This window comes from Artibeus jamaicensis, unplaced genomic scaffold (assembly GCF_021234435.1).
Source record: "Artibeus jamaicensis isolate MK-2021 breed Jamaican fruit bat unplaced genomic scaffold, CSHL_Jam_final contig_525, whole genome shotgun sequence".
Lineage (NCBI taxonomy): Eukaryota > Metazoa > Chordata > Mammalia > Chiroptera > Phyllostomidae > Artibeus > Artibeus jamaicensis.
Genome location: NW_026521874.1, coordinates 10,940,632 through 10,955,146, shown reverse-complemented (window position 1 = coordinate 10,955,146; position 14,515 = coordinate 10,940,632). Strand labels below are relative to the sequence as shown.

Below are 14,515 nucleotides of genomic sequence, written 5' to 3'. Positions count from 1 at the left end.
CTCTAGGAAAGACAGGCGTCAGCAAGGGAAGAGGAGCAGGTGGCAGGCACCCCAGAGGGTGAAGGGATATTCTGTTCCTGCAACCCGAGCCTCGGGCACGGCCAGCAGGATCAGGGCCACCTTGCAGGACCATTCTGTGTGGCCGGTCACTTCTGAGTCGTAGAGCCAGATCCCAGATTTGAGCTGCGCTCACCTTGTCATTGAGCACAGCCACTGGAGGCTGTCGTAGCTGGCTCTTCCTTCCCCTTGCCTTGAGAGAGGGATCACAGAAGCTTGAGGACTCATGGGAGAGGGGGCAGGGAAATAGGGAATAACAACACAATAATCACTGCAAAAAATTTTATCATGGCTACTGTGTACCAGGCACTGTCCTAAAGGCTTCGAGTACACTGACTTGTTCAAGCTTCAGAACAACCTAAACATCATTCCCAAATGAGGAAACTGAGGCTCAGAGGGTCTTAAAACTTACCCAAGACGATACAGCTAATAAGTGGCAGAGCTGGGTTTTGAATCCAGGTGGCTGGCCCCTGAGTTCACCTTTTTAAAAAACCTTTTTATTGTAAAACAAGACGAACAGAAGAAACATACAGAACAAATGTACAACTCAGTGAATTATTGTAAAACCCCGAGTGGGTTGAGAAATAGAACTTCGCCTGACACCCCTTCTCTGTGACTGTCCCAATCACGACCTCCCCACCCCCCACTCTCTGAAAGCAACTGCTATTTGGACTTTCACAGGGATAATTGCCTTGTCTTTCTTTGTGTTTTTTTCCACCCTAAACACTGCTCAGTCAGGCCCATTTTTTCCTAACTTGGTTTTTCTAACTTGATTTTTTTTTAAACATGTTTTCTCTTCTAAATCTCTTTTAATCTACAAGTCCTCCCTCCATCTCTTGTTTTTTCTTGTCATTTGCCTGTTGAAGAACTCGAGCACTTGACCTGGGGGTTTCCCAGCCTGATTTCGCTGATGCAGTACAGTGCCACTCAATGCGCTCCTCTGTCCTCTGAATCTCCTGCCAATTGCCCGCTGGCTCTGTAGGCGTGATCAGACTCAAGGCTGATCCTTTGGGCAAGACCCCACGGGTCGTGTTCTTCTCTCAGGGGCACAGAATGTCTGTTTTCTCTGCCTTTTGATCACAGCCATGTTCTTAACCACAGTGCCGCAGGCTGCCCTTGGCTGCCCTGTGATTTGCTCCACCCTCTGGACCTGCCCGCCCCAAAGGCAAGCCTGCTGTGGGCACCAGGCTCCTGCTGCCGTGGGCCTGGCTCACACAAGGAGGCAGCCCCTCAGAGGTCCCACCTGAGGCTCCCCACACTCCCAGGCCTGTGCTGGGATCGGACTCTGCCCCCTCTGATGAGCGTCATCTCTCTCTGCATTTCCCTCCAGCCCAGAACACCAGGCAGACAGATGGATTGCTTCGTTTCCCAAAGGGGCCATGCTCTTCTCTCCTCTGGGCTTTGCTTGTGCTGTTCCCTCAACCAGAAACACTCCTCCCCTCACCTCCTCTAAGCACAGCTGATTCTTCTGGTCCCAGCAAATCTGTCCCTTCCACACCACCCCCACCCAGCCAGCCAGACTGGACTGGCTTTTATGTTCCCCCACTTCTCCTAGGCTGACCTTGGAGAGTAACGCAGTAAGCAGTACTATTACATCATACTTGTCTGTTTTCTTATGTTTTCCCTCCTAGAGTCTGAGCTCCTTGAAGACAGGAACCTGGGCACAGGACCTGGCACATAATAGGTGCTCAATAAATCCTCGGCCATGTGTTAATAACTATCAGTTGCATGCAGGTGTGAATGAACTGGACTGGACAGGTCACTGGGAGGCAGATCCAGGCCCCGTGTAGGGCCTTTCAGACAAGGAGAGTTCCTCCAAGATGACACATAGCGAGGGTCCCGTGAGGGGGGTGTCAAGCTGTTGTGCAGTACGGGCCGCAGGGAGAATTCCTGCCTGGGATAGGGTCCTACTGGGAAAATGGGTCTCAGTCTTGGGAAGTAACACGGCCCTTTCTTCAAACAATCTTACTAGGCACCCCTAAATTTAAGACAAGTTCAAGGTGAGGAGTTCTAGTTTCAGCCTTGGAGGAGGCAGAGGCCCACCCAGCCCCTGGGCCTCCTCTGGTCCTGGGCATGAGAGCTCCTCTGAACAGTTCCTTGGCTACATTGTCAAGTCACTTAATCAAAACCATCTGTCTGTTTTCCTAAGAGGTCACACTACGGACAGAAGTGTCCTACCTAACACCCCAAATCTACTCTCTCTGAATGGTGCCCCAGGGGCTCACCCCCCCAGAAGCCCTCTTGCCACAGGTTGCTCCTCCGGCCCTCCGAAAACACGGCATTTCTGAAACGGTGGAGATCTGGGGCCTCTGGGCCGAGCTGAGTGGGCGCGAGAGCAGCAGGGCTGCAGGCTGCCAGGGGGCACGGAGCCAAAGGCTTAGCCTCAGAATTGGATTAGTTGAGTGAATTTGGAGCCCTCGGCCCTCCTGCCCTCAGGAACATGGGGATTACACAGGCCTCTGGCAGGGCCCACAGTCTTTCCCGCACTTCCCGCCAGGTCTAAGAACAAGGATGGTCCCTGGGCCACGACACACGGGCACGGGACAGTCCACTCACCTCCAACTTCCAGCCTTTAGTCCTCTGCACCCCTCCCCCTTGGCTGCCTGGAAGCACACCTGCCTCCCACGTGTCTGGAATTTATAGCTGTTACTCAAATTGTGGTCCACAGGCTGGGCAGCGTCAGCATCCCCTGGGAGCTTGTTAGAGATGCAGAGTCATGGACCCCACCCCAAACGCTGCATCAGAATCACCAGAGTAGGCCCCACATCTGCGGCTTCACAAGCCCTCCAGGAGAGTCTTACACGCACTAGAATTTGAGAACCACTGGCTTGGAATACTTGGGTCCGTCCCACACCCGATTATGCCCCATGCCTGTCAAAGATTCTGGGCAAGCTCCACCCACAGACTTCTCTTTCGGACTCCTTCAACCCTCCACTTAGCTGAATTAATTACAATGATTATAATTGGCTGTGAAATAATTGTGCCACATGGCACAATTCCACTGCAGTTATGTCAATATCGGCCCCTAGAGGTGTGCAATGCAACGCCTGAGAGCACTTATTGTGAACTTCGTTAGCCTTTATTATGCCCTCATTTGAGGAAACTGAGGTTCAGAGAGGGGACGTGACTGGCCCAAAGACACACAGCAAATAAACCCAGAGCCTCACCACCCTACAGTTCTGCTTCTTGCCCGGAGGAGGGGATGGCAGCTCTTTCTACATCTCTCCCCTCACACACACTCGAGTGTCCTCCAGGGCAAAAACCTTGTCCTCACCTCCTCGGGAGGGCCTCTCTGATCTCCCCAGAGAAGGCTGGTCCTCCTCAGTACACCCCGTCAAAGGTCCCTTAAGGAAGGTCCCTTTTTCCTTAATGGTAGCATCACAATTTGAAGCCATATAACAATGGGATTATTTCATGTCTCCCTGACCAATATGAAAGGGGGGCAGACCTTGCTACATGCTTACCCAATGTCCATTCTTTTTCTTATACAGCAGATCCTGGAAAAATGAGATGCTTGGGACTTTAACTCCTGTTTGTGTCAAAGAGCCTACAATAAAATTGGTTTCATTATATGTTGTTTCACTTAAACATTGAGGTCTTACTGTAGAACCCGACTTTATTTGTGCCAACTGAGCACCAGCTGAGTCACTACAACCTCCAGTCTGCCTTTCAGGTAAAGGCACTAGGTTCTGGCTTCAGAGGTCGGTGAGGAGGTGGCTGGGTACCTAAGGGGTACTCAGTGAGCGCATGTTGAAAGCAGGAATGTTCAACCAGTTCTGGGCATGCAGCTGGTACCCAAGAAACATGTCACCCAACCAGGTCCAAAAAGCAAAGACCCCCACGGCTGTCTTGCTCTCGGAAATATTTTTATTGGTTCTGAGATAACGGGGCTGAGGCGAGCTGGGATGGGCACAGAGCTAGGAGGGCAGCAGGAGGCTCTGCCCAGGGCAGACATGCTGTTGCGGGATCTGCTGGCGGGCTCCCTGGCCCACCCAGCCAGCAGTGGCTGGGTGCGTAGCACTTGGCGCCTTGCATGACCTCTGCGAGCTTGGCACTGTGGCCTCCTTGTCGGCGGGCGCCCCCCTTTCCAGTTGCAGGAATCGCGAGTCTTTCACAGTGCGGAGGGGTGGGGGTCCGGGGTGGGCACCTCCCCAGGGTGCAGGCAGGCCCCGTCCGCCAGTACGTCTTGGGCTCTCGGCAGCTACAGCGGGGTGAGGCGAGCTCCGGCTCCTCTTCCCCCGGCCTGTGGGAGCTTGGCAGTCCTGGAAGGGCCCTTCTGGCCTCAGCGGGACATCATCCGGACAAACTCTGGGAGGGTACAGGAGAGTGGGAAGAAAGCAGTGGTCAGGGCCTGCTCAGGGCGCTGCCTCCAAATCTCCTCAGGTCCCCACTCCGTGGCCACGGCTCCTGACTCCGTGCTGGCCCCCCACATACAGATGGGCCCCTCCAATCCACCTTCTATACAGCAGCCGGCTCGAACTTTCCAAGTGGCGTATCCGACCCCCTTCTCAAACCTGACCCCCATCCACATTACCGTGGATGCCCATGGATAATGTCCTTATCCTGACATGACCTTGAGACCCTCTCTCTTCCGGCCCCAGATGACACCTCTCTCCCCACTGGCCCCCAACTACACGTTCTCCCTTGTGGCGCCATCAGGGCCACAGGCTCGCTTCCACTCCATTCACCCCACAGCTTCCTTGCAGTTTGTCCCCTCGCCCTTCTTTTTTCAGACTGGACTTTCTCCGTTAGAGCAGTTTTAGGTTCACAACAAAATCAAGCACCAAGTACAGAGAGTTCCCACACACTCCCTCCTTCTACACGGGCACCTCCTGCCCGCCATCAACAACTGTTGCAGTTGGTGAATGGCACTGGCACATCATCATGCCCAAGTCCAGTTTACATGAGGGGTCAGCCTTGCTGGTGTCTGTTCTACGGGTCTGAACAAATGTATGTAATGAATGACACGTACCCGCCATCACTGTCTCACCCAGAGCGGTTTCACTGCCTGAAAACCCTCTGTGCTCCGCCTACTCGTCCCTCCCCGCACAGCCCCGCAAGCCCTGTCTTTACTGTCTCCACAGCGCTGTCTTCTCCAGATCGTCCTAGAGTTGGAATCACACAGTGTTCAGCCTTTCCCGACGGGCTCCTTTTATTTCGCAGTGTGAATTCAAGTTTCCTCCATATCTTCTCATGGCTTGATAGCTCATTTCTTCTCAGCTCTGAGTAACATTCCATTGTCAAATGGACCACAGTTTATTTATCCATTCATCTACTGAAGGACATCTTGGTTACTGCCAGGTTTTGGCAATTATGAATAAAGCTGCTATAAAAACATCCATGTGCAGGTTTCATTTGGATAAATATTTCTTCCTTCTTTTTCACCTGGTAGCTCCTACTCCTTTCTTAGCGCCCTATTTATTCATAAGCTCCTCCAGAAAGCGTTCCCTAATCCCTCCTCCAGACTGGGACAGGTGCCCCCTCTGCACGCCACGGCCCACTACACTTCCCCCACAACAGCACGAGCTGTATTGCTGGCTTCTGTTTCCTGGCTGGTCTTACGCTCCCCACGGTGGGGATCGAGTCTCAGTGCACAGAGGTGCATGACACGTGCATGAGGAGTAAACGGGGGCGCTAGGCCCTCAGGGATGGGCAGCCACCTGTGAGGGGCACTCACCGGACACAGGACATCCTGAGATGTTCAACCGGGAGGCAGCAAAGCCTTCTCCCCCTCCAGCCACACTGTACTCAACCTTGAAGAACAACTTCTCTCCCTCCAGCCACACTGTACTCAACCTTGAAGAACAACTTCTCTCCCTCCAGCCACACTGTACTCAACCTTGAAGAACAACTACTCCCCATAGAGGGCCTCCCAACCTTTGTGTTCTGGACACACTCCCGGTCGGGCACGTGCTTATCCAGCCTCTGTGCTCAGCACCCAGTGTCTGAAGAACAGAGTCGGTGCTTTACTGCACCTTTTCCGTGCAGCCTGCAGCGCTGCGAACGGTGTCCAGGGCTGCACACGGTGCGATGTGTGCAGCGCATGAGATTCCAGACCTGGGTCGATGACACGGCTCTGCTTCCTGCTGGCTAAGCAATCCTGGGCAAGGGACACTGCCTCTCTGAGCCTCGGCCTCCTCGTCTCATGAGGCAATAACAGTGCCATCTAGAGAGTCCTTGTGAGGGTTAAATGAGGTAAAATATGTAAAGTGACTGGCACATGACAAGTCTACAATAAAGGATAACTATTAGGATCATTACCGATTCCTTAAAAAAAACTTTCACGGAGCATTAGCTGTGTGCCAGGTACTGAGTTACAAGGGAGATCCAGAGAGAAACAAGGTTCCTGGTATGAGAAGGTTCCGAGTCAAGCAGAGGGACAACTATGAGTAGCAGGTAGGGGACAGTGTGAAGACAAGGGTGACCCTGATGTGCTGTGAGGCCCAGGAAGGAGGAAGTTCAATCTGGGGAGCCCGGGAAGAAGGGCTGGGGGACCTTGAAGGATGAACAGAGTTCAGCCCACGTGAACAATGGAATAAAAGACACCCTGATAAAAAGAAGACTGCGTTCAAACAGGAGCCTAGCAAGTTCACGGACCACAAGCACTTCGGTTCGGCTGCAAGGAGCAGTGGGGGTGAAGAAATGGCGGGAGCTGCAGGTAGGAAGTGAGCTGTGGTCAGATCTCAGGGGCTGACCCACCGTGTTTTTCGGACCATAAGACGTACCTTGGTTTTAGAGGAGAAAAACAGGAAAACAACTTTTGAAGCAAACAATGTGGTAAAATATTTAATAACATAAACAACATAATATTTCACCAATGTAAATGTAAACAGATCTCACCAGCAGCATTAACCACCATTATTCCCCCCAAATTTGGGTGGTGGGAAGGTACATCTTATAGTCCAAAAATACAGGTAAGCGCCAGTGTGAGGGATGGGCATTCAGAAAAATGCCTTCTACAGAGGGACATGGACAGACCGATGGACAGAGACGGATGGATGTGCAGATGGACACCGATGGGAAAATGACTATACAAACAAAGGAACAGATCGATGAAGTATGGGTAGAAATATATATATGTGAAGAACTGGAGATGCACAGATGCACAGAGAGGTGTACACAGGTAGATGGGCGGTGAATGAATGCACAGGTGAGTGATAGGAGAATGGAGCAGCCCTGGTTGGTGCGGCTCAGTGGATTGAGCACCGGCTTTCAAACCAAAGGGTCGCTGGTTCAATTCCCAGTCAGGACACATGCCTGGGTTGTGAGCCAGGTTCCCCGTAGGGGGCACGGGAGAGGCAACCACACACTGATGTTTCTCTTCCTCTCTCTCCCCCTTCCTCTCTCTCTAAAAATAAATAAACGAAATCTAAAAACAAAGAAGAAGAATGAGTGGATGCATGGGTGGATAGATGAGTGCATGGGAAAATGGTTCTATGATAACTGTTGAGAGATGGACGAGTGGATAAACAGGAACCTGGACAGATGAAGGGATGGATGGATGGATGGATGGACGGACAAACGGATGGACGGATGAAGAGACGTGGCTGGACGGTGGGCGGACGGGTCCGGAGACAAGAGGCAGAGAGGCGTGCGTGGATGGAGGGCTGGCAGGACGGAAGGTGGGGGATGGACGCACGGCGCAGAGCCCCACGGACAGCCACTTCCTTGCCCACTTGCAAGCCCCACCTACCTTCAAAGTCCACTCGGCCATCCCCATTAAGGTCCACATCTCGGATAATTTCCTCTATGTCTCGGTGTCCCACCTGATGACCGAGGAGTTTCCTCATGGCCTCTCGCAACTCACTGGTGCTGATCTCCCCGTCACCGTTGGTGTCGAACTAGAGAGGGCAGGGAGGAGGGGGAGGCAGCTACACCACAGAGACCGTCAGAAGCAGATCCGCAGGGTGAGCTCCTCCTCCAGAGTCACTGTCCCTCCTCTCCCCCAGAGAACTTTCTCTGTCCAAGCCCCTTCCCTGGTCTGGGACCCCGTGTTCAGGTTCCTTTTCAAGTTGCCACCATGGGGCTGGGATTCTAACAACCTGCCCACGCCCCGCCTGCCCACCGCCCGTCACTCACCTCTCGGAAGGCGTCTCGCAGTTCTTTTACTCCAATCATATCGGCCGTCTCCGCCAGGAGCTTTGGTCCCATTAGCTCCACAAAGTCATCAAAATCCACATGGCCACCCACTGGGGACAGAGGAAAGAGTCAGGCCATCCATCTAACCATTCCGCACCTCTAAGTAGCGGAGGGCACCACCGACCCCTCCTTGACGTGCCCAGGGCCAGGTCCAAGGTTTAACCAAAGGCCACGTGAGACAGAGAGGTGACTGTGGGCAGGCGGTTTGTCGAAGAATAGCTCGGCGGCGGGGCCCGGGAAGGAGGTGCCCGTGGAGGGACTCACGGTTCATGTTGATCTGCTGGGACAGCTCGATAAGCTCCATTTCCGTGGGCATGTAGCCCATGGTGCGCATGCAGTTGCCCAGGTCCCTGCAGTTGATGTAGCCGTCCTTGTCCTTGTCAAATTCTCTGAAGGCCTCTCGGAGCTCTGGGGAAGAAAACAAAGGGGGATGTGGTTGGGGGCAAAGACAGCCACAGGGCCCACTGGCTTGGAGCTGCCCCTGACCATGCAGCCCTCTGACCCCTGGTCCACCAGGATGCCTGGCTCTGACAGGCCCTGTCCCTGCAGGCCAAGGTGTCTCTGCCTCTCCTCGCACCCATCTTCCCTTCCCTCAGCTTCCAGGATGGCTGAGTAAACCCTTTTAAGGGCCAGGTCTTACCTTCGATTTCCTCTGGCCGCAGTGATCTGTCCTGAAACAAAAGAACATGTCCTGTTAGCAGCTGCGAGGGGCCCAGAGTCACAAAATGCCCAGCCCAAGGGCCGTGCGAGTAAGTGGCAGCAGGCACTGGGTGGAGGCGTGGGGGCTGCAGCAGAGGCGTGCCTGAACCATGTCCCTGAGGGGAAAATGTGCACCCTCACGTCTTCTGTAGTCATAGAAGATGCCCCGGGACCCAAGAGCCCCATCAAGCCTGGGTACAGAAACTCTGCACCCAGCCCCTTATTTCAGACACAAGAATATGTCAGAGGACAGAGCTGGTCCTGAGGCAAAAACCTGTAAATGAAACAGGGTCTGCAGGAAGTCACAACATAAAGGAGGCCTGCAAGGTAATGGGAGAAGAGACGGGCTGAAGGGTAGAGAAAGCAGGGACTAAACAGGCAGGCCGAGGGAGGAAGAGGAGGAGGAGGACCCGAGGCTGCAGAGGCAGGATTAGGGCTGTGCCCTGCTTCTTGGGCACTGCTCTACCTTCTCCGATTTGACCCCCGGCCTACACTTTGCCCTGTCAGAGGACGCAGAGTAGGACCCTGGGGGCTGCCAGTGCCTCTGGCTGCCACCAGGGTCCAAAGCACACAACTAAAGCCTCAAGCAGTGCCCAAGTCTCCTTGGGGAATCAAGGAAACCCTGGGTCTCAGCATCACAACAGATGGCAGAGAAGTCTCTAAAGAGCAGGCCCACAGGACGCAGGGGGGCACCTGCAGCTGGTGAGGGGCCCATGGCACCGGGCCTGCCCAGCAGGGACACAGACTGGCACGAAACGGATGCGGCTGCCCAGCGGGACCTGCTTAGTAAGCCCCCAAACTGGTCCGCAGGGCTCCTCTTCCCCAAATGACATGACTCCCTGCCTTTGGGCAGAGAGAACATGGGGCGGGTGTGCCTGCCCCGAGGAAGTACATGCCAGGTAAGGGCACACCTATTGTAAGTACAGACACGCAGGTGTGCCACTGTGAGCGTGAGGCATCTCAGCTGTGCACACAGGCTGTTCTAGCTAAAGGGTCGGGGTGGGCAGAGACAGCCACTGCCAACCCACTCCACATCGGCCTCTGAGAAAGGGATCCCAGCCCTGGAAAATCTGAGCATCTTCTAGAAAGGGGCTACGAGGCAACATCCTGCAGGACAAGTAGGCGCACAGGACCCGGTGCTCAGAAGAGGCTCTAAGAGGCGAGGTGGCGTGGACTGTGCATGTGTGCTTGGAATGAGCAGGATGCGAGCCACCGGGTCCTGCAGGAGGCCTTGGTGGCCGAGGGCAGGCTTCATGGAAGGTGTGTGCCTCTGTCAGGTAACCGTACAGACTGCCACTAACAAGCCTGTCACTGCGCACAGTGCACAGGTTGTCACTCCACCCCCCCACCTAATCCCACCTCTTCCCCACCCACCCCCCCATAGCCAGTCTAAGTCAGACTTGGCCTGGCTGATCTCGAAGCCGACCCCCCAGGAAGTAAAAGTGAGTGAGCACCACAGATGTGCCTGTGCAGGCGCAGAGAGTGCTCGCTGGGGCACGTTGCTCAGACGTAACAGTCCCTCCTGCTGCAGCCTGCAGGCTTGGGCTCAGGCAGCCCCCTGCTTCTCCAGGGCCCAGCTCCACAGAACTGGAGAAATGGGGTGCTGCCGACCCCCCTGCAGCCTCCCCCACACACCCAGCACAGTCAGGGGGCAGAAAAGCCAGGTGTCCCCGTGCAGTGGACCTGTAGCCTGGCTGGTCCTGGCTGCTGGTCCTTGCGTCGCACCCTCCTCTGTGCAGAGAGGCAGGGGTTCGTGCACTGTGCTCCCGAGTGGAACGAGATGCCCACCCACGTGGCAGGGGACCCATGAGCAATGTGGGGGGAAGTCAGGTGGAAATGAGCACACGCACACTCCTTTCTCCCCAACCTAAGTGGCCGGGGAGAGGAGCGTGGCCTCTAGAGTCAGAATGACTCGAGTGCAAAGCTCAGATCTGCTGCTTCCTGGCTATGGGCGGCCACTCCCGTGAGGCACCGGCTCCGTATCTGTGAGAAACGGCAACACCAGGACCCATCTCCAGAGCCTCTGTGAGCTCCACGGAACGAGACATGTAAAGTGTCTAGCGTGTGGCACTCAAGAAGTGGAACCTACGAACATCTGTATCTGTAACACCATCATTGTTCCCCTCCTGCCTGTGGCTGTTCAGACACCTGAAGGAAGTTGGCCAACACAGTAGCCACATGTGGCTATTTAAATTGGAATGGGAATTAAACCGAATTAATAATTCAGTTCCTCAGTTATGCCAGTCATATGTCAAGGGCTCAGTAGCTGCATGTGGCTACTCTACTGGACAGCGCAGGCTACAGGATGTTTCCAGCATGGCAGAAAGTCCTACTGGACAGTGCTGGGCATCCAGTACTGCTGTGCTGAGCACAGGAGGCCCTGACTCAGACTTCCTGAGTCTGAGTCCTACTTCCATCACCCACAAGCTGTTACCTTGAGCAGGTTATTCCTCCCATTCAGTTTCCTCATCTCTAAAATGGGATAATAATACCTACCTCTTAGAGCTGCTCTGAGTCTTAAACGAGAAAATGCACCAAAGCTCTCAGCACAGTGCCTGGCACGTGGTTAAGTGCTCAAGAAAAATCCAAAGCAATGTTAGCTGTTGTCGTTACTTCTTGCTGATGGAGGCGGACTCACCAGTGCTTTGTAGCCATGAGTGGGAACCTTTAAGGGTCAGGTTCACAGGTTAGGGTCTGAAGCATGTCTGCTGGGGGACACACGCTTCTGTGTACAGAGCCCCTCATCTTCCCAGCACTTCCTCACACCCCATGAAGCCACGGCTCCACTGGGGCCGACTTACGTACAGGCTGCCTGTTTTCAGCGAAGCCCTTGCGCAGGAAAATGCAGGCGGGGCCCAGCAGGTTGTGCATGACAGCGCAGTTCTGGGCCAGCATCAGGAGCGGTCCCGGAAGCTCACCACCAGCCGCCAGCCCCTCCTCGCTCGTCTGCACCGCCCTGTAGCTGGTTGTCTCCTCCTGGCGCATCTTCAGCCAGCACCAAGCAAACACAAAAGAGAGGCAGGCATCACCTCCCTGCCCAACGAACGGGGCCCGCCTGGCCCCAGCTGGGCTCTTGGTCCTAGAGGGGGTGTCCTCAAGAGCAGACCCTTGAGAGTCCAACAACAGGGGTCAGAGAGCCCCCAGGATGCTCGAGGGCAGGCGTCAAATTGGTCCAACAGATGGTCTCCGGTCCTTGGCTGAAACAGATGTTCCAGGGAGAGCTGGGTGTGGTACCCGCCAGGTGGCTCAGGTGCATGCACACACACACAAACATGACACACACGTGTGCAGAGAATCACACTCATGTGCATGCAGAGGCTCAAAGAGAAAGGCAGGCAGTAGGAGGCTTCTGTTCCAACCAATGGGAAGTTTTCATCGAGAGATAAATGGAGTAACATCCACTTCCAGACTGTCCCAACACCCCAGTGCAAACCCTGGGGCTAAGTTCCCAAACTGTCTCCTGGCCCTACCCCCACTGCACCCCCCACTGGAGCCCCGCTGGAAGGCAGTGAGGACAATCTGAGCAGAGGGCAGCCTCAGCTGGTCTGCTGGTCTGCTGGACTGGGGGCTGCAGGCACAGGGCCATAGCTACCGCGAACGAAGCGGGCGGATGTGAGGTGGGAGACTGGGGCTCAGTGGAGGCTGCGTGTGCCCTCTGAAGGAGCAGCACTACGTAACTCCAGCCCAAAGCATCAGACCTTCCGGTGGATAACACAAAGCATGTCTGTGGGTCGCATCCCACCCCGTCTGTGGCTTCGAGACTAGACACTCTTTCACCAGCAAGTCTCCCTTCCCCCTCCCGCCTCCCTGGCTCCCTGCCTGGTGCAGCCTGCTGACCTCTGGAGGCTGAGGCACGGGCCCTCTCTGCTTACCGAATATAGCTGTGCTCCCAGGCCTGGGCCAACCCATCCTCCTCCCTGATGGTTCCCATGCAGCTATAAAAAGTCAGCACTGCCCACAGACCATCCCCCTCAGGACAAGGGCAGCATCCAGACACAACATTCTATTCCACCCGTCTCTGCAGGATGCCCGGGGCCCCCAAGAGCCCAGAGCTGCATACCCCACCCTTTCATCTTGCTGCGGCTCTTCTTCCTGCCGTGCTCCTCTAGCTCAAAGAAGGTCAAACCCACGAGAAGATCTTAACCCAGGGGCAGCCCGCCCGCCCCTGCTGAGCAGCAGAGTAACCTGCCCTTCATCTTGCCCTCTCATGTGTACTCTCCCCAAGTCCCACACTGTGGGGCTGGCTACAGACTAGACTCCCCTTTGCCTTCCTAAGCTCCTTCCAGGCCTAGAGAGGGAGAAACAGTATTCTGGTCCCACAAAGGGGAAGTAGCAACTCAAGATTCAAGGCGAAGGACCTCAGTCCAAGGCCCAAGTTCAGTGAGTGCAGTACGGGTGAGCCTTAGGTAATCTGAGAATTTAAGGGATGCCAGACAGACCAATGGCCATTCTGATTTGAAGCCAAAGGAGGTTCAGAGCCTCAGCCACACTCACACAGGCTTCCAGGACGTAGCCAGAGTGAGGCCAGAGCCAGAGGGACCTTCCCGACTGGAGGCTGGCTCTAAGGAATCCTGGGACCACAGGCAGTGGCTCAGTCCCAGGACACAACGTCAGGAGATGTTTGGAGGGAGGCAGCCGCTTAGTTCTAGCTGTCTCGCATGTACACTGCCCCAGAATGAGCACGAGCCAGGCAGGAGGCAGCAGCAGGCAGTGCGGAACTCTGAGAGGAGGTGCTGTACACTTGCTTTGGACTCAAACAGTCTTAGGGACAATTCCGGCTCTGTCACTTGCTTGCTTTCTGACCTTGGGCAGGTCACTTCACCTGTCTGTGCTCCAGTTTCCTTCTGTATGCAATGGGGATAAGCATAAGCATGGTGACGCATGGGACTCTCATGAGGAATGAGCTAGTGCCTAGAACATGGTAAAAGCAGAATACATGGGGTTGCCATGGTGATGACAATGACGATGACAAGGACGATGATGATGATAGTAACAGTGATGTAACTTAAGAGACGCTGGGTGCCAGAAGGAAGGCTCCAGAGGAAGTGGGGGAATACTTGCCAGTCAGGAAAGACACAAGAAGGCTGGAGAACAACTTGCTCCCACGAAGAATGAACCCGTGGTGGCTGGGGAATTTCCACAACGCTTCTGGATCATAATCCTGCCTGGCACCAGTTGCCCCAGGAAGCTGCTGTTCTTCCCTGGCCAGTGATGGCACCTGACAGCTTGGGCTTGCCCTCCTAGAGCCTGGAGCAGGCCGCCTCTCCCCATTACCAGTTCCCAGCGGGCAGTGGCCCACGGGGAGACCACATTCCCTGGCACGGAGCGGATGCCTCCTGAGTGTGGCATGGCAACAGGAGGGTCCAGAAAGCCTTATGACCTAACGGCTTTCTAACTGCAGACACTGGCTGAGGTCAGACAGGTCCGAGCTCCCTCTTCCCGAAAGCGCTCAAGGAGAAGCTGAATGAGTGAGCATTCAGTGAGGTGGGAGAGCGGAGTGCTGTTGTCAGTGGGAATCTGGACGGGATGACGCATAAGGTCAGACTGCAGAATCTATGAATAACATTTCTGACACCAGGAAGAAGGGAGAGGCAACAATAAAAATGAAATGCCAGCTCTG

The 14,515-nt window shown here is 54.8% G+C and overlaps 1 protein-coding gene across 5 annotated transcripts in view; it reads right to left on the bottom strand.

Moving 5' to 3' along the window:
* Positions 1 to 3,906: 3,906 nt before the first annotated feature.
* Positions 3,907 to 14,515, bottom strand: part of CABP1 (calcium binding protein 1) — a 48,954-nt gene continuing 38,345 nt past the window's right edge. For 4 of the 5 annotated variants that reach the window (XM_037156237.2, XM_037156236.2, XM_037156233.2 and 1 more), the window contains exons 2-7: positions 11,701 to 11,880; positions 8,837 to 8,867; positions 8,461 to 8,604; positions 8,137 to 8,246; positions 7,751 to 7,898; positions 3,907 to 4,365 (exon numbers count right to left, since the gene is read on the bottom strand). In XM_037156237.2, coding sequence (XP_037012132.1) covers positions 4,340 to 4,365; positions 7,751 to 7,898; positions 8,137 to 8,246; positions 8,461 to 8,604; positions 8,837 to 8,867; positions 11,701 to 11,880 — 639 coding nt within the window. In that variant the 3' untranslated portion in view covers positions 3,907 to 4,339. The remainder of the gene's footprint in view (positions 4,366 to 7,750; positions 7,899 to 8,136; positions 8,247 to 8,460; positions 8,605 to 8,836; positions 8,868 to 11,700; positions 11,881 to 14,515) is intronic. The other variant, XM_037156234.2, reaches the window with a different exon arrangement.